Here is a 20,823-nt window from a genome sequence, read left to right as displayed (position 1 = left end):
TAAAAAAAGAATAGAGCAAGCTATTGTTAGAGGTCTTTATACACACACACACACACACACACACACACACACAATTGCATAATAAATGAAAAGAAAATAGAATACAAAAAGATTAGAAAGGTAGTTAGATTTTTTTAAGAATAGAATTAGAATAGTGAGTGCTAAAGTTAGAGGGTCAAATAAAGATGGAAGAGATGTGTTTTAAGCCAAGCTGGCTAAGGACTCGGCTGCTTGGATTGGGTTGGGGAGGTCATTCCTCCAGGAGGGAACATTTAATTTAAAAGTCCATAAAAGTGACTTTGTGTTTCTTTGGGATGGCACAATCAAGCGACGTTCACTTGCAGAATGCAAGCTTCTAGAGGGCACATAAGTCTGAAGCAATTAATTTATGTAAATGGATGCAGAGCCAGTGGTAGTTTTGTAGGCAAACATCAATGCCTTGAATTTTATGCGAGCAGCTATTGGAAGCCAGTGCAAATTGATAAATAGAGGTGTGACGTGTATTCTTTTTGGCTCATTAAAAATTAATCTTGCTGCCGCGTTCTGGATTAATTTTAGAGGTTTGATAGAACTGGCTGGAAGACCTGCCAAGAGGGCATTGCAATAGTCAAGCCTGGACAGAACAAGAGCTTGAACAAGGAGTTGTGCAGCATGTTCTGAAAGAAAGGGCTTGATCTTCTTAATGTTGAATAAAGCAAATCTGCAGGATCGGACAGTGCTAGCAATGTGGTCTGAGAAAGTCAGCTGATCATCAATCATAATTCCAAAGCTTCTAGCTGTTTTTGAAGGAGTTATGGTTGATGTGCCTAACTTGATGGTGAAATTGTGATGAAGCGATGGGTTTGCTGGAATCACAAGCAGTTTTATCTTGGTAAGGTTGAGTTGAAGGTGATGGTCCATCATCCAGCAAGAAATATCTGTTAGACAAGCTGAGATGCGAATAGCTACCATCGGATCATCAGGATGGAATGAGAGGTAGAGTTGAGTGTCATCAGCATAGCAGTGGTATGAAAAGCCATGTTTCTGAATGACAGAACCTAATGATGCCATGTAGACAGAGAAGAGAAGTGGTCCAAGAACTGAGCCCTGAGGCACCCCTAAAATATTATTACCTAATATTGGTATCAATCTTTTGTCAGCTAGATTTCTTTCTTTCTTTCTTTCTTTCATTTCGTTTGTTTTGAAATGGTTATACCATGTAAAAATAGCACAGTAGAATACTTGTGGTGTTCCCGGTCAAAAATGACCAGCCTACCAAAAATAGCTTATTAAATCTCTTGTTGTGCAGTATTATCACCAATTAGTTCTCCTTCAGTTAGGATTGGTTTTGTAATACATTTTGATACTGAATGATTGTAGGCCTTATTTATCTTAGCTTTATTGGTCAAAAATGTCCATCCATTAAAAATAATTGGGGGAGATTGGAATTCTGAGAAATATTTAGTGTTGAACACTGATCATGTTCATGTTCACATACGTATTTTTGCCTGCAAATACACTAAAAATTAATGGAACACTTAAATCACATAATGGATCTCAATGAATGAAATATTCAATTTAAAAATCATTATTTGTATACATTCTATATGTGACTACAGTTCATCAACATACTGAGGGCTGGATTCAAAATAAAACCAAAAATCTATGAAAAACTATAATCATGTAACTCATGTAATGATCAGTCTCCTGGTATCTCCTGCATGCTCTTCAAACTGTGCTGGGAGACACAACAAACTTCCTCATGAAGGCATGTATGGATGGCCCATCCTGAAAGACCTGGACTACCTGCACAACCTGACTGAGTTACAGTTACTGCCCCGGGCTACAGACAGTGAGAAGAACCCTAACCCTGTCTACGACAAATCAGTTTCAAAAATAAATAAAAACCCAGTCCTAACTGAAAGAAAACAAGGATGACAAAAAGACTGATACCAATATTAGGTGATAATATTACATAACAAGAAATGTATAAGCCTTTTTTGTAGACTGTTCATTTTTGACTGGGAACACCACAAGCGTTAATTTCTATGTTTTAATTTTTTTGCAATTTAAAAAAATTTTGTACAAAATAAAAGCTTTTCAAAACAAATGTATTGGTTAAACATTACAGCATGCTAGTGTGATAAACAGTGTATTTTTTCATATTTTATTTAATATTGACAAAATTATGCACAATTAAATCGTCTTTCACTCAAAAACGTAATCTCAGATTATTGAGGTTTATGATAAATCAGTTCCAAAATAAACACAAAACTAGTCCTTATTGAAAGAAACAAGCTAACAAAAAGGAATGATACTGATATTAGCTGATAATATTGCAAAACAATATATTTATAAGCTATTTTTGTGCCTAAGGCCATTTTTGACAGACAACACCAGAAGTGTAATAGGTACAGTATGTGAACACAACCTAAGGGTTTACTTAGTGTTACTTGGAGAATTTCCAATCTGGTTTCCCCATCACATAACAGCACAAACAGCACATGCTTCTATTCAACTATATATTGAGAAAGGTAAAATATCAGTGCTGATTTTAATGATATTTACTACTGTACTCTCAATCACAATACACACTTAGAAAAACTGGAAATCTGGGTTTGCCTCTTTTGGCCAAATCTAGAAAGCAAGGATTTCTCTGTTAACACAGGTGCCTTTAAATGGACTGCAATGACAGGCTGTCCCCCAGGGTTCAATCCTAGGTCCTCTCCTATTCAGTCTGTATTTATGTCCACTTATCTTAATAATCTGGAACAACAAAATAGTGTGTTTAACAGTTTAACCTAGCTCTATCTGCAAGGGCACTCAGTCGTAACAGCAGATCAGATATGAATACATTTAGAATTTATTTTAAAGTGATATACTTCCTAATTCAGTAGAGTTGAGACAGCTAGATATTGTCATGCTTATGTTCTAGATATATTGATGTCTACATATCTATCTGTGAATTATGTCCTGTACCTGACCTTAGTGATTGCACTTTATTTCTTTCCTATGACCAAGCACCATCACATACGAAAATAATGTGTATTGTTATGCAAAAAATGTAATATAAAAATGTATCACTTTATTGTTTAGCGTTGTTATAGCTCAAAACAGAGCATAGCTGCACTTATTATGGAATGCATGAACTGATAAAGTGTATACTACCTTGGATAAAAGCATCTGCCAAATGAATAAAAGCAAATGATTAAGACTGAATCTTTCTACCTCAACTATGAAAGTAAGCCTGTCATTTCAGTCAAAAATTCATCCCTTTGAGTCGATCATTGGATAGACGGTTATAATTTGGAGGTGAGCTGGTTAAGTAGTCAAGGGAATCAGTTCCATGGGGCTTGAAGGAAATGGAGTTCTATAAATAAAAGGTCTTTATTTTTTGTAATTTAATTAAAAAAGCACACTTTTTTTATGTTCCATATTCATTGCACACAAACTGAAATATTTCAAGAGGTTTTTTTTTTGTTTTAATTCTGATGGTTATGGCTGATAAGGCTGGCTGTTCACAGAGTGCTGTATCAAAATGTATTCATTATATTGACTGGAAATTGACTGGAAGGAAAAAGTGTGGTAGGCAAAGGTGCACAAACAACAGGGATAACCACAGCCTTGGGAATATTGTCAGGAAAAGCAGATTCAAGAACTTGGGAGAGCTCCATAAGGACTGAAGCCGGAGTCACCACACTCAGACGCCTTCAGGAAAAGGACTACAGCTGTCACATTCCTAGAACCAAGCCAGTCCTGAACCAGGAAAAAAAAAATTCAGAAGCATTTCACCTGGGGTAAGGAGAGAAATAACTGAATTGTTGCTCAGTGGTCCACAGTCCTCTTTTCAGATGAAAGTAAATTTAGCATTTCATTTGGAAATCAAGATCTGGAGTCTGGAGGAAGACAGGAGAGGCACCGAATCGAAAGTCCAGTGTGAAGTTTCTAAAGTCAGCGATGATTTGGGGTGCTGTGACGTCTGCTGGTGTTGGTCCATTGTATTTTATCAAGTCCAAAGTCAGTGCAGCCATCTATCAGGAGATTTTGGAGCACTTTATGCTTCCATCTGCTTACAAGCTTTATGGAGATGCTGATTTCATTTTGCAGCAGGACTTTAGCACCTTCCCACAGTGCCAAAACCACTTCCAAGTGGTTTGCGGATCACGATATTACTGTGCTTGATTGGCCAGCCAACTTACATTTACATTTACATTTACATTTAATCATTTAGCAGACGCTTTTATCCAAAGCGACTTACAAATGAGAACAACAGAAGCAGTCAGGTCAACAAGAGAACAACAACAGTATACAAGTGCCATGACACGTCTCAGTTAGTCTAGTATAGAACGCATAGGTAGGGTTTTTTTTTTTTTTTTTTTTTTTTTTTTTTTTAATTAAAAAGACAAGAAAAGGAAAAGTGCTAGTGTTAGTTGGTTAAGTGCAGGCGAAAAAGATGAGTCTTTAGCTGTTTCTTGAAAATGAGTAAAGACTCAGCTGTACGAATTGAGATTGGGAGGTCATTCCACCAGCTGGTGACAGTCCAGGAAAAGGTCCTTGAGAGTGATTTTGAACTTCTTTGGGATGGTACCACAAGGCGTCGATCACTTGCAGAGCGCAAACTTCTGGAGGGCACATAAGATTTAACCAATGAGTTTAGGTAAGTTGGTGCCGTGCCAGTGGTCGTCTTGTAGGCTAGCATCAGTACCTTGAATTTGATGCGAGCAGCTACTGGTAGCCAGTGTAACCTGATGAGGAGCGGAGTAACGTGAGCTTTCTTTGGCTCATTGAAGACAACCCTCGCTGCTGCATTCTGGATCAATTGCAGAGGCTTGACAGTACATGCAGGAAGGCCCGCCAGGAGAGCATTACAATAGTCCAGTCTGGAGAGAACAAGAGCTTGGACAAGAAGTTGGGTTGCTTGCTCTGACAGGAAGGGTCTAATCTTCCTAATGTTGTATAAGGCAAACCTGCAGGACCGGGTAGTTGTAGCAATGTGGTCTGTGAAGCTTAACTGATGATCCATCACAACTCCTAGGTTTCTAGCTGTCCTCGAAGGAGTAATGGTTGATGAGCCCAGCTGTATAGAGAAGTTGTGATGAAGCAATGGGTTAGCTGGAATCACCAGGAGTTCTGTCTTCGTAAGGTTAAGCTGAAGGTGATGGTCATTCATCCAGCTAGAGATGTCACTCAGACAGGCTGAAATGCGAGCAGCTACCGTCGGGTCATCTGGTTGGAATGAGAGGTAGAGTTGGGTGTCATCAGCGTAGCAGTGATAAGAAAAGCCATGCTTCTGAATGACAGATCCTAATGATGTCATGTAGATGGAGAAGAGAAGTGGTCCAAGTACTGAGCCTTGAGGAACCCCAGTAGCAAGGTGGTGTGACTTTGAAACATCACCCCTCCAAGACACACTGAAGGATCTGTCAGAGAGGTAGGACTTAACCCACAGGAGTGCTGTTCCAGAGATGCCCATCTTTCTGAGGGTGGACAGGAGAATCTGGTGATTAACAGTGTCAAAAGCAGCAGAAAGGTCCAGTAAGATGAGTACCGAGGATTTTGAAGCTGCTCTTGCTAGTCGCAGGGCTTCAGTAACCGAGAGCAGAGCAGTCTCAGTTGAGTGGCCACTTTTGAAGCCAGATTGGTTGCTGTCCAGGAGGTTGTTCTGTACAAGGAATATAGAAAACTGGTTGAACACAGCTCGCTCAAGTGTCTTTGCAATAAATGGAAGAAGGGATACCGGTCTGTAGTTTTCAAGAAGCGCTGGATTTAGTGATGGTTTCTTGAGCAGTGGGCTTACCCGAGCCTGCTTGAATGCTGAGGGAAATGTTCCAGAGTGAAGAGAGGAGTTGATAACGTGAGTAAGCAAAGGTATGACTGAAGAAGAGATTGCTTGAAGGAGGTGAGTGGGGATCGGATCAAGTGGACAAGTAGTAGGATGATTGGACAGGAGAAGTTCGGAGACGTCCATCTCTGAGAGTGGGGAGAAGGAGGAGAAAGAGTGTGCATCGGTCATTGTGAAGTTGTCCTCAGTCTGCGGTGTGGAGAATTGGCCGCTGATGGATCTCGTCTTATTTGTGAAGAAAACTGCAAAGTCGTCCGCTGTAAGAGTCGATGGAGGAGGTGGTGGCGGTGGATCAAGAAGAGAAGAGAAAGTCTTGAAGAGTGTCCGAGCGTCACAACAGCTGTTAATTTTGTTGTGGTAGTAGGATGTTTTAGCCGTGAAGACATTTGCAGAGAAGGAAGAGAGGAGAGACTGATACACACTGAGGTCTGTAGAGTTTCTTGATTTCTGCCATTTCCTCTCTGCAGCCCTGAGTTTAGAGCGATGTTCACGGAGAACCTCAGACAGCCAGGGGGCAGATGGGGCAGTGCGTGCTGGTCTAGACAACAGTGGGCAAAAGTTGTCCAAGCAAGATGTTAAAGTGGAGCAAAGAGTGTCCGTAGCGCTGTTCGTGTCCAGAGCAGAGAACTGAGAGAGTGCAGGAAGTGAGGATGAAACCACAGAAGATAGGCGAGATGGAGAGAGTGAGCGTAGGTTCCGTCGAAAGGTGACCTGCGTTGGAGTGTGAGGCACTTCAGGAGTAAGTGCTAGGTTAGCAGTAATGAGGAAGTGGTCTGAGGTGTGCAGTGGAGCAACTGAAGAGTTGTCCACAGAGCAACAGCGCGTGTAGATGAGGTCCAGTTGGTTGCCTGATTTGTGAGTCACTGTAGTAGACACTAGCTTGAGATCAAATGAGGCGAGCAGAGTTTTGAAGTCAGCAGCCTGGGGTTTATCTAGGTGGATGTTGAAGTCACCAAGCAGTACCAGAGGAGTACCATCTTCAGGAAAGTTTGATAGCAGCACATCCAACTCCTCCAAGAAGTTTCCCAATTGACCTGGGGGACGATAAATGACCACAAAATGGATTTTAACAGGGTGGGTTACAGTAATGGCATGTGATTCAAATGAACCAGTACCTGTAGGTGATGGCTGAAGATCAAATTTCCATTCTTTTGATATAAGGAGACCTGTTCCTCCACCCCTCCCAGTGGTACGAGGAGTGTGGGAACAAGTGAAATTAGTGGAGAGGGCTGCAGGGGTGGCAGTATCTTCAGGTTTGATCCAAGTCTCTGTCAGTGCCATGAGGCTGTCAGTGCCATGATAACTTACCTGACCTGAACCTCACAGAAAATCTATGGGGAATTGTGAAGAGGAAGAAAAGTAACATCTGACAAATAATACAGAGGAGCTGAAGGCTGCTATCAAAGGAACCTGGATTTCAATAACGCCTCAGCAGTGTCATCAGCTGATCGCCTCCATGCCACGTCCCACTGAAGTAGTAATTCGTGCAAAAGGAGCCACAACCAAGTATTGAGTGAAGAATTAAACCTGCTATGGAGATCTTGAACATTTCTGTTTTGTAAATCTTTTTTTGATTGATCTTTGAGAAAATATAAAACAACTTTGAGATCCTGAATTAAAAAATTTCCTAAGCTGTAAGTAATAACCATCAGAATTAAAAGGAAAAAAACTCTTGAAATATATTGATTTGTGTGCAATGAATCTAGAATACAAGAAAGTTAGCTTTTTTGAATTAAATTACAAAAAAATAAAGAACTTTTGCATGATATTCATTTTTTTTAGATGCATTTGTAGTCAGCACTCAGGTGAGGGAGCCTTCTGATGGTGAGCAGAAAGATCTACAGAGATTGGATCCGTGACACTAGCCTTATGACTGGAGCTAGTAAGGCCATTCAGCATCTATGGCTATATAGGCCTACATGGCAATAACCAGTTAATCCATACACAAGTTGGGGTCTAGGGTGGGGGTTCGATACAATTTATAAGACACTGAGAGACAACAGACTTCAGACAGTTTTACAGTATGTTAGCATATTCTCAGTAAGTTACAAAAACTTTAAGTTGCATTAGTTTTAAGTTACTACACAACAATAAGTGAATGCATGATTTTGGGGGACGATCAATGGCGCTACACTAATGATGTTTGCCTTATTTGTGTTATATCATGTATTCATTTCATGTTGGTTGTTCAAATGATCTCATTGCTGTAACATTTATCATCACAGAAATGCATACAGTACCATTTAAAAGTTTGGGATCGGCAAGGTTTTTAATGTTTTGAATGGAATCACTTATGCTTATCAAGGCTGTATTTATTTGATCAAAAACAAACAAACAAAAAACTTCTGTGACACAGTACTGAATTTTCATCTGCCATTCCTCCAGTCTTCAGTGTCACACGATCCTTCAGAAATCACTCTAATATGCTGATTTATTACCAGTGTTGATTGTAACTGTTGCTTAATATTTTATGGGATCCTGTGATACTTTTTTCTTTGATCAATAAAAAGTTAAAAAGAGCAGCATTTATTCAAAATAGTAATATAAAAGTATTAATTTCTTTATAATAATAATACATAATAATAATAATAATAATAATAATAATAATAATTTCCTGACCCCAAACTTTTTAATAGTATTGTACATTGTAACACAAACTTTATATTTTGAATAAACACTCTTCTCTTTACATTTTTATTTATCAAAGAATCTTAAAAACAAACAAAAAATAAGTAAGTAAAAAAACTGTTTCCAACATTGATTATAAATCAGTATATTAGAATGATTTCTGGGATCATGTGACATGGAAGACTGTAGTAATGATACTGAAAATTCAGCGTTCTTTCACGAGAATAGCCTAAACTATATTTTAAAGTATATTAAAATAGAAAACCATTTTGCAATACTAAATTAAGAAAACTAAATTCCTATAATATTTCACAAAATAGATTTTTTCCATGTATTTTTGATCAAATAAATGCAACCTTGATGAGCATCAGAAGCTTCTTTAATAACATTAAAAATCTAACTTTTGAATGACACTATGTGGCTATATAAGTGGATTAACATGTTGCTAAACTAATAATGCTATAGATGTATAAGCCTATTCAACATTTATTTTATTTATATTATTAAACTGTACTCTACCAGTAGCCTATGTCAGATCAGATGAGGATTGAGAAGCTTCGGTGAGTATCATCTGGCGGCAGAATGGCGGATGGGGCCCAGAAGGCAGCAGAGCTGCCCCCTCCCACTGAGAGGACCGAGCCGCTCCTCTCGACTCGACTCACTGCTGGAGTTCTTGAAACGTACGGGCATGCAGAACGCAGCCAGTACTCAGTTTGGAGTTTATCGACACAGAATAACAAGAAAATTGAAGCGGTCAAGAGTGTTCACACTTCCAGCCAGGGCCGGATTAAGACCAAATTGGGCCTGATGCTGCAGCGCAAAAAGGGCCTATTTTTTTCTCGCCATTGGTGCATGTGCATTCAACACTCAACGCACATGCACACTCAAACTTACCAAGAAGCGATGCAAACAGCCAGCCTTTATTGAACATGAATAATAATAATGACATTTTATCGTAACAACTCAAGATTAACATCAAGGTATGTAACATCAACATTCAATAGCAATTGTCTGAAATATTTAACTAAATCTAAACCAGATCAACTTAAACTATGCATGTTGTCACTCTTACTACTGTGCTAGTGCTGCTTACTTATATTGCTGTTATTCGAGCCTTAGCAAGCGTGAATTCTTCGATCGTGTCAGTGAAGTCAAGGCTGCGCAGCAGCTCATGCTCAATGCTCGTAAGTGCCAGCATGCTTAGCCTTTGCTGCCCCACTGAGGACTGCAGCTCTCCTTTGACTACTCCCAATTTTGAGAAGCTCCTCTCGCCGAAGGCATTGGACACCATCATGCACAGATAGATGCGCAACCCAATTTCTACATTTGGACATTTAAAAAGTCATTTATTTATTTATTTTCAGTAAATGTGACACATGTTTACATTAATTTACACCACGCCTCCAGCAGCGGGGGGTATCGGAATGTTTGAAAACAGTTTAACGTCGCTCAGCCTTTTCGAACTTTTTTTTGCCCCCAAACGAAGAACGAAAACGTTTGAAGTATACTGGTGCCTTTATCAGGATCAACTAAATGCTGGATTTTCAAAATTCTGTGAAATATTTAAAGTTTGCGGCATATAATCATTAAAATACGTCCGAGAGTTTTACACACTGGTCTGTTACTGTGGCGAATATTCCACGCCTCGAAACCTGACAATGAACGAAACCAACTGTGATTGGTTGTTTGACATGTCAGTCAAATGGCCTCATGGATGGGCCTTGGACAATGAAAGCTGCCATGAATTCTAGACCTTCTGCCGTCAGTGGGAAGGTCTCACGGTGCGAGACTACCTGGAACATAACCTGCTCCAGAGCCGGTTATCTTCAGAAGAGCATGTTACTATGGTTAATTACATACCTGAATGTAACCTTAGATTTTGGAACCGAAAGCTGAGGTTATCCGCTTGCAAATCCTCAAACAAACTCAGATATGTCACATAAGCTGCTTTTTGGAATACCCCCTGGACTGGACAGAATGAACCAGCTACTGATCCTGGACCCACTGTTATGGCAGCAAGCTACATCGAAAATGAATACTTTACAAATGTACCAGGGGTGGCAAACGTCACCACATCTGAACAAGCTTATCAATGACTGAAGGGTTACTAGAAATCTAGAGGCAGGTGAGTTTTAATTAGGGTTGGAGCTGAACTCCGCAGGGCTGCGGCGCAGTTCGCCACCCCTAAAATATACAATTAAAACAGAAGGCAGTACGGTTTGTAATAATTTCAGACTTTATTGTAGATGTTTTGATAAGAGTGGGCTCTCCCTCACTTTCTGCATGAGCCTGCTTCTGCCTTATCTTCAATGGAAGTAGGGTAGAGTGGGGAAAGTTGAGCCAGTGGGTAAGCTGACCCACCCCATGTTTCTTAGCAACTGTACACTTTTACTGTCATGTGACCATGTATTTTGGAACCACCCATCATTTCTTCCAGACTGTGAAAAGGAGAAACAATTGGGAGGAGTGAAAGGCACCCATTTACTTTGACAACAGATGTTACATGAAAGCAAATTTATTCAGATTTAAAAATATCTGTGTTAAATATACGTGATTTAGCAACATATAAAACCATGCAAATTATTTAGCTAAATATTAGCTTGAACTGATAAGCTACAGTAGCTATTTTTTATTCCACAAAAAGGCAGCTATGGGGCAAAGTGAGCCAAATGTTGTGGGGTAAACTGAGTCATCATCAGTCACCCAATCATACTGTAGTTGAGTTAAATCTCTGAATTATAAACTGGTATTTTAATGTGATATTAGTGGTTTAGTTTATCATATAGGCAGGCTATACATATTATTTGTAGTTTATTTGATAGGGACAGTATATAAGTTCTCCAAATCCTTCTCTGATAAAAACCATAAAATGCTTTTCATCACATTATAATAAGAACAATTTTTTCCACCTGTAGTGCCTAATGGCCAACAAACCCTGTTTAATCTGTTTTTAGGAAGGCTACAACTTTTGGTGTTCAACATATTGTTTCAGTAATGCAAACAATTAAATACTGAAATGTAAACTTAATTTGGTTGGTTTTATGTTGTTAAAGTTCACTTAATGAAAAGAAATATGACTTATATGACTTTGTAAAAGGAAATGATGAAATTAGTTTTTATATTGTTATTTATTTTACATGGCTTTGAATTAGATCCGGTCAGATGGTAATTTTACACCATCTTACCCACTGACTCGACTTGGGTGAACTTGCCCCTAACCCAGGGCAAACTGAGCCATGGGAACACTGTTTTTTTTTTTTTTATAAGAAACCAACTTTTTAGAACTCTTTGTCATAGATGCATTCTGATCATTTAACATTTTGATAATCTAATAATTTAATTTACAGCATAAATCTATATTATATACTAAGAAACAAATAATTTAGAACACATTCTAACAAAAATTATGAATTTGACAATCTGGTGTAACTTTTTTAATTTAAATTTTCGACATTGATTGAAGTTCTACTTTTATCATATTCATAATTTTTATAAGAGTAATTTAGGGTTTCAAGTGTTTTGGTGGGATGCTCCTGCTCTATGCTTCCTCCAACACGTTATTCACATCTCATGTCACATGTATTGAACCAGGAAAATTGTTGGCAGATTTAAAGGATATGTTTGCCAGTTTTTTAACAAGCTTTGTATTGTTACATTGTTGCCAGTATGTGTACAAGAACAATGTGTACTCTGTCTCCATGGTTCCTCAAACCAGTTTATCAGCAAAATGATCTGCTATCTGATGTAAAATGCACAATTAATTTGTATTCCAAATATTATCTTGTTGAACTGCCATGACCTTTACTAAAAGAGATGGTGACTTTAAAATGATGTATCATTTATTTGTATATATTTTAAACATATTGATTTATAAAAGCAGTATGATTAGCATGATCTTCACAGCCAGTTAAACAACTGTGTTTGAAATCAGATTGGAATTCTTTCTTCCTTTTGGTTTTGTTTAACCTTACGGAAGTTCTAAGCAGCCGTGCATTATGATTTTTTTCCTTCTTGTTTTCTCGTTATCTCAACATAATGAAGAAAATTAAGTCGTTATAACGAGAAAACGACTTTCGTTATGTCGAGATAACGAGAAAATTAAGTTGTTATAATGAGAAAACAAGAAGGAAAAAAATTATAATGCATGGCCGCTTAGAACTTCCGTATAACCCTCATGTCGAATTGGGTCCAATTTGATCCAAAAGAGAGAAACTTCAAAAACTGCATTAGCTAGGCAACTAAATTTTGCAAGTGCTTTAAGATCCTCAAAATAGAAAAATAAATAAATAAATAAAAAATATAAAATACAAAGATTAACATGAATTTAATGCCTATTGATGAACCATTGCAGTATGAAATATTTTAGCTTGTTTTTATCTGAAAGTGAATATTTATGCAAGTAAAATGTTGGACATTTCATAAAGCCAAGTTTTAAATTCTTCTTTCCTTTTATTGACCTACAGGGTGGATCTTGTACATCCCTTTTCATCAGTCCATTAATTTAGAAAATGCTGTCAACACCATGAACTTCTAATCAAATAAGCCTGTGGGCAAAAAGCTCGGATGGGTTCACAGCAGCACAACATTTCAAACCTGATTCTTATCGCTAGTCTTTAACACATTTCAGAAGTATGTGTAGTATGTGCTATTATAATGGAATCACATTGTCAAAACATTGGAATGTGTTTGTAGGACATTGCATGAAGTTTTGTTTTTATTGCAGTTACTGGAATAGCAAACACACTTAAATTTTTCTAGATTATTCTTTTACATATGACTTCATAAAACATCTATAGAAGTAAATAAAAGTATTTATTTAACACATTGTTGCTTTTCTCTGTTGATGTTTCATGGCATTCCAAATGAGTGATTGTCAGAAAAGTGCTCTTCAACAGATATCCCGTGTTTAGGGAGCGGTGAACACTATAGGGACCCTGTCAGTTTGATTATACTTTTTGACCACTGTAAAGGCCTTTAACACCAAAAGTGTAATTAATAAGCCCCACAGACTGAAGCCTCGCACCTCTCTCCTGATTTGTCAGTGGATAAGAAATAAGAAAACAAATTAAATTGCGTTACTTGTTTAAAAAACAAAACAAAAAAAACAAATTAGATATTTTGATGAAAATCTAAAAAGCTACAGTTTACTTTAGTAGTTACTTGAAACTCATACATAATGTGTAACAGCAACCCTGGTCAGAATACTTTGCTATTTCTACTTCACTACTAAATAATACTACTTTAGTTCTAATAACTACTTTATAATTATGCCTATAAGGTTTTATAGATACCTTTTTACAGTAACTGTTGTTAATATCAGTTAATTGTACTGCTCAAAATGCAATTCAATTTAATTTCTCATTTTATAGGCCCCTTGGTTCACCTCAAATGTTAAATTCAGTAATCCGGTGACTATTTGTGCTACCTCTCCGATTTTGCTTCCAGTATGATGTTAATGTGGTGTGAGGCTTTTTATTAAAATTCTCACATAAAGTTCCTTTAACCTCCTCTTTTGATTCATTTCCAATTACAGATTCCTATCACTCATTAAATTACACTGAACTGTCATGTCAATTTATTTAAAAATGAACTCAGATGAGAAGTTTCCTGTTCATTGGCCACAAATCTCTTCCTTCATGTGTGTTGTAAAACTGGTTGTGCAACTGTTCAGATGTCAGTGGTGGGTTTATAAACGCAACCTGCTCTGACTCTCCACTTAAAAGCATACAGTGATTTCAGTCACAGGTCTGTGTTTGGTTATTATTATGAAGAAAACTGATTATTCGAAGACTTGTATTGTCTTACCACGCATTTACTCTGCACAGCACAGTCGGAACACAAGACTTTGGCTTTGTAGATCTATTGTGGCAGCATGCGTTTGCTTTATCTTCTCGAATGTACTGGGTTTGATGTCATCAGAAGACTGGAGCACAACATTTTACAGGTAGATTCAGACAGACTTCCATCCAAGATCAGCATTATTCTCATACACTAAATCTATAAGACCAAAACAAGTGATTTGAAAACATAAAAATATTTACGCAAAAGTTAACTTTTTTTAAGATTGTGACATCTTGATAAGACAAGATGATAGCTTGATAAGACAAGATGATAGCTTGATAAAGAGTTATCACTGGGGTGATAGCCACTCATCTATTACAGGTCAGTTGTGGCACCCTCAGAACACCGTTACAAAATATTAAAAAAATATGAATAAGTACAGTTTAGGGGTACATTTGCCTTTTAGCTTTTGTACCTTGCGATACTAGTGAACTAGTTTTGTCTGATAAAACTGATGACAGTAAGACTGAGCCAGAATAGAACACAATGGCAGAGCAGACTTTACTTTGCTATGTTATAATTGTCTGCAGTTATTTGATCCATTGTATATTTCACATGCCAAGTTAATGACTGGACTGTTCCCTTTCGAAGGGAACTTCGACAATACGTTATCGACGTTATGGGGAACAGGTGACAGGTGTCTGAAATCAAATATCAACTCACAGCAATCATGCTGACCGGCGACAGCCGTGAATCATCAGCTTGAATGATGAGCGTGGGACCTGGATATATAAAAAGGGTGTCTTGAAACCATGACAATATCCTTTTCGTCTTCAGGGACTGTTTTGTCTGATTTAAATGTCTGCTTACAGTGAAAATGAAACACACATCTAAGGCAAGTCCTAAAAATTTTGTGAAATGTGTTGACCCGTGCCCAAGATTTTTTTCGCCGGCTGACACTCACGAGATGAGTGTACTGTTTGGGTGAAAGGGTTAGTTCACCCAGATAGCAAAACTATGGAATTAATAACTTACCCTCGTGTTGCTCCAAACCCGTAAGACCTCCGTTTATCTTTGGAACACAGTTTAAGATATTTTAGATTTAGTCCGAGAGCTCTCAGTCCCTCCATTGAAGCTGTGTGTATGGTATACTGTCCATGTCCAGAAAGGTAAGAAAAACATCATCAAAGTAGTCCATGTGACATCAGAGGGTCAGCTAGAATTTTTTGGAGCATCGAAAATACATTTTGGTACAAAAATAGCAAAAACTACTACTTTATTCAGCATTGTCTTCTCTTCCGTGTCTGTTGTGTGAGAGAGTTCAAAACAAAGCAGTCTGGATATCTGGTTCGCAAGCTAATCTTTCAGTTCACCAAATCGAACTGAATCGTTTTAAATGGTTCGCATCTCTAATATGCATTAATCCCAGATGACTTAAGCTGTTAACTTTTTTAATGTGGCATCTCATGTGACACTCCCTCTGAGCTCAAACAAACCAATATCCCGGAGTAATGCATGCACTCAAACAGTACACTGACTGAACTGCTGTGAAGAGAGAACTGAAGATAAATGCCGAGCCAGATAACGAACAAACGACTGGCTCGTTCACGAGTCAAAAACCGGTTGCATCGGTTTTCGGATCACCAGTAGTTCTTTCGGACAGTTTGATTCAATAAACCGGTGGAAGAAAACGGTTCTTTTGCGCTCGACGTAATGGCGTCATTTGCGATGATTGTCATCATAGACTCTGATGTCGCATAGACTACTTTGATGATGTTTTTCTTACCTTTCTGGACATGGACAGTGTACTGTACACACAGCTTCAATGGAGCGACTGAGAGCTCTCGTACTAAATCTAAAATATCTTAAATTGTCTTACGGGTTTGAAACAACATGAGGGTAAGTTATTAATTACATAATTTTGCTTTCTGGGTGAACTAACCATTGAAGAGCACGCACAGGATGCTCTTGAGGGAGCGTGGCAGATTCTTTCCTGATCTCCATTCAGAGATCGAGAGGGCATGGAAGAAACCGCACTCTGCCCGTATTCATTGACATCAGCGGGGTAATTTCGCTGATGTTGAGGGGATCAGGGAGTATGGTTATGTGTCGATGCTGCCCATTGACGAGACGTTTGCGAACTATCTCGTATCTGGGCGGGTGCCGACACTAAAAGCTCCGACTCTGCCATTCAAGCAGGCCGTGGCTTTAAGGGGCTTTGATGGCAGAGCGTACACGGCAGCAGGTCAGGCTGGTGCTGCCCTTCACACCATGGCAATGCTCCAAGCCTACCAAGCTGACCTGCTGCAGGATCTCGACCAGGGGGCGGGGCTGTCCCCTGACGCGGTCGCTGAGTTCTGCCGGACCACAGATTTGTCTCTCCAGGCCACTAAACAGACTGCTGCCGCCATCGGCCGATCGATGGAGAAGTAGGATGCAGAGGAGGCGAGCCTCCCGCAAGAAGAGGGACTTAAGGGAGGTCATTCAGCACAAGCGCAGCAACACTCAGCGGAAGTAGGGTTTGATCTCCCTGGAGGGCCTTTTCTACCAGCCCTCTCCCTCTTCTTGACTCCCCAGGCGTTTACGTTACACCAGCCCTGGGGATGGGCCTTATGATGAGAACTATGTTCTGATGGCCCGCTGTAGCAACTGGTTGATGTGAGCGCCTCTTATAGGTGTGCGCTCTTATAATAAGCGCACACCTCAGGTGAACTTATTGGTTTTTAAAAAAATTATGTGTATAACTACTGTAACACTGATTTGTATTTCTCTACAGACCTTGTTCCCTGTATAGACCTAGGGGGTCATTCTTAGAGGAGCAATTAAAGTATTGGACTTTAGGGCCCTGAAGCCTCCCCCAGTTGGTGGCTAGAACGAATTAGGGAGAAGCTCAAAAAAGATCCTCCGAGCCCTCAGGTAGATCTATGCTTGTACGTCGGCCCTCACCCGGGCCGCCTCTGTAGCTGGCCTAGGCTATGCTAGGGATATTGGAGGCATCCCTAGCCGCATTCATTATGTGTTAGGCTTCCTCCCCTAGATTTTAGCCTCCTCCCTTAAATGGGAGTTGTTGGCCAAGGCCCGCCCCTTTCTCTGCATTCAGGGGTGATAAAGTAATGCAGGGTGGTAGCTGAGGTAGGATCAGTCTGGCAGGGGTAGGCCATCTTTCGCTCTGCGAAGTGACAGTTTGTCAGACCCTGCCGAACAGAGATGTTTGGGCCTCTAGAGCTGGCTCCACTCAGCCTGTTGAGCTAATCGCTCGACCAATGGGTTGAAGTAGGTTGGCTTGCAATTTAGCCCCCTGCTCCCCTAGGCTGGGCGCAGGACAAATCCCTGTCACCCTTTGGAGCCACTTGCAGGCCCGCTCCCTGCTTAACATTTCAGGGGCATATGGTTGTTACTCCCCCGCTAACTCAGGGTAGTTTTGAGTAGTCCATTCTCAGCTCTGTATTTATCTACCTCACACCATGATGGCTCTGGTTGAGCAGGGAGTATGTAATGGTTATTGTGGTATGATATGTATCGTTAATGTATGGTATGGTATGTAAGGGTTAATAGGGTATGATATGTTTCGTTAATGTATGGTACGGTATGTAAGGGTTAATGGGGTATGATATGTATCGTTAATGTATGGTACGGTATGTAAGGGTTAATGGGGTATGATATGTATCGTTAATGTATGGTACGGTATGTAAGAGTTAATGGGGTATGATATGTATCGTTAATGTATGGTACGGTACATAAAGGTTAATGGGGTATGGTATCATATGTAAGGCTTAATGGGTTATCATATAAAATCTAATTTTATAGAGGGTAATTGGGTATGAAGAATTAATTTACAGTATGATATGGATCTACCAAAGTGAATTATATTTTATTGTGCTACTATGGTATTATTATGTTGTCCTACACTTTTATTTTGAGTGGCCTAAAGATGAAGAATAAAAAACGTAAAAAAATTTACACTCATGTATTTTAGTTTTTGTAAGTTTTCAGTATGTCCTCTATATTGCTTACCCTTGTTTCCTATATACTCCATCACACCCTCTTCTGCTCTTTCTGCAGAACTGACTTCACTTCTGTTTTGATCTTCTTTGCTCTGCAGGGCTGGATTAGACGCTGAAGTAAACTGGTTTGTAAACGAAGCTGAAGAGGAGGTGAGCCGAACATGTGTACTAAATCATGGCCTTAAGCTTGCAAAGAGCAAAACAATAACTAAAGTCAGACAATATATATCAACTCTTTCATTAGGCAGTGCCAGCCTGTTCCTTGAGACATACCATAAAGAAAGACGATCATCTGAAGAGAAAGTTTAGCTTCTTGGTGCCTGTTCTGCAGTGGCGTGATTCTTTTAGAAATTCACATTGGCAAAAGCTCCAGAATGAACCGTTGCCATATGGCTGGAAGGACCAGCCTTTCTATGGTAAATTTACTGTAAACACCAGCACTACAAACATGGAAACAAAGCCATAAAACTTCTCAAAACATTTTTTATTTCCTTCATATAACACAGAAATGGGCAAGACACTTTCTCTGCTCTCACATCCTGCCAACAGTCATCTGTTTGAGCGGAAAACGTCAGATACCTGTGTGCGTTGCGCTGTGGTGGGTAACGGAGGTATTCTGAATGGATCCAGGCAGGGGAAAACCATTGACAGTCACGATTATGTTTTCAGGTTTGTGCATTCTATTAGAAAAATTCATTATACCTAAATCAAAAGATGATAAAATTTAATTTTGGGCTGACTTATCCTTTTAAGCTGAAGTTATCAAACTCTCTATCACCCCAGTTTAAATGTGTACTCAGAAACGTTTTCAGTAAAAACAAGATAAATAGTACTTTACGCCTCATGGGTTTAGACATGTTGGAATCACATGACCAATCATCCCTGTAACTCCCTGATCTTGGAATAAAAGTGCATTCAAGCCATGTTGGTAACAACCTTTTCATAATCATGTTGGTTTTCCAACTACTGGAATTACTAGATTCCAAAAAGCATTCACAAATTGCTATAAAATTAATTAGTACCTTGCTCAAGGGCACTTCAATTGAGGTTATTAAAGGAGAGCACTTTTTATTCATTTCCCCCAACCTACAATTCCTGCTGGTACTGACACCACTGATCTATAATATAGAACTGGATTGCTCATGAATCATGACATGAAGTTGAAGACGCCATTCGCCATATTGGTAATCCCTAGTGTGCGTAAAAGTTCTTTTGAATTAATTTGAAATTGTATGATTTTAATGAGAAAACATCACGTAAAAAGTCAGCGTTTATAAATCTGAAGTATCTCTGTACATTATTACAGTGCAAGTACCCTAGGCACGTAAACAGTTATTTTTTTAAATGTCGGGAATTTCCCCTACTTATTAAAAAGCTACATTCATTACAGTAGCAAACATTATGAAGATGATAAACATCAGAAGTACACCACCTCAACGTATAACAAATGACAAAGTGCTCATTCTGAAATCTGAAGAAAGATTTATGCTTTGTATATCTGTATTTGCCAGTACAGTTATTCATTGTTTATATAATTTAGTTATAGTGTTTTTATTCATACATTAGTAACAATGATTTCGTTAATAGCATTCATTTTTAAGCAGGTAATTATTTAAATGGTGGTTAAATTAATGATTAATTTAGTATAAAACATTTACAAGGAAACGGTAATAAACATTTTAGCGATCTTGGAGAGTCTGAAATAGATGTTGCTCAATCAGGACATTAAAAATATACACATAATTTATTCTGAGAAATAACTGACTATATACAGTATGGATTTAAAGACATGAAGCTTTATTTCCAACATGGTAGGTTAGGTTAAGCTTTTCATTTCATTATAGAGCAATATTAACAGAGGCTATTGTATTATTCATTGTTATATATTCAAATCAATTTCTGATACTAATATGTTCATGTTTAATAATTCCTGAATAATTACATAAAGAAATAAGCTATATTTTGTGTTGGACTGTTAACGTTACCTGTGTCGTCAGGGTGCAGCAGACACACACACCTAAATGGTTTAAATATATCGCTTATCCTGCCCAAAAAGACCGTAAACACTGCAAATGACATCTGAAGTAGACATTAATTTACATACACATAACATAAAAACTAGTCCTGTTTGATTGATTTGCTTCAAATCGGGTGATTTCAGGTCAGCGGTTGGAATGTTACTCAATGTTGCTCACTGCTGGTAGGGATTAGTAAAATGGCAGATCGAACACTTCCGGTGGCTTCATTGTCTGTTGGCAGTTTAAAACGCGATGAGTGATCCAGTCATATATATAGATCAGTGACTGAGACTCAAACCAGTGACCTTTTCGTTACAAACCCGACTCTAACCATCAGGCCAAAACTGCCCCAAATGCCACCAGTGACTGATGCATCAACACCAATAGTAGTTACATTACAGTTTACTACTTACTTTTAGGAATAGTTTACCCCCAAATAAATAGAGACATTTAGCATTAAATAATTTACTGACCAACGGATACTCTGCTGTGATTGGGTTCCATTTGAATGAGAGTCCAAACAGCTGATAAAACATCACAATAATCCACAAGTAATCCATACCACTCTAGT

General features: G+C 38.7%; 1 protein-coding gene across 2 annotated transcripts in view; it reads left to right on the top strand.

The window, feature by feature from the left end:
• Positions 1-20,823, top strand: part of st6galnac2 (ST6 (alpha-N-acetyl-neuraminyl-2,3-beta-galactosyl-1,3)-N-acetylgalactosaminide alpha-2,6-sialyltransferase 2) — a 162,671-nt gene that overhangs the window by 127,628 nt on the left and 14,220 nt on the right. Inside the window, exons 1-4 of one of the 2 annotated variants that reach the window (XM_059550417.1) lie at positions 14,144-14,393; positions 18,333-18,384; positions 18,479-18,650; positions 18,741-18,903. In XM_059550417.1, the coding sequence (XP_059406400.1) occupies positions 14,215-14,393; positions 18,333-18,384; positions 18,479-18,650; positions 18,741-18,903 (566 nt within the window). In that variant the 5' untranslated portion in view covers positions 14,144-14,214. Of the gene's footprint in view, positions 1-14,143; positions 14,394-18,332; positions 18,385-18,478; positions 18,651-18,740; positions 18,904-20,823 lie in introns of those variants that run through there. The other variant, XM_059550408.1, reaches the window with a different exon arrangement.

The sequence above is a fragment of the Carassius carassius genome, chromosome 1 (assembly GCF_963082965.1).
Source record: "Carassius carassius chromosome 1, fCarCar2.1, whole genome shotgun sequence".
NCBI classification, from domain to species: Eukaryota; Metazoa; Chordata; class Actinopteri; order Cypriniformes; family Cyprinidae; genus Carassius; species Carassius carassius.
Note: the sequence above shows the minus strand (reverse complement) of the source record. Positions and strands in the feature narration are given on the sequence as shown.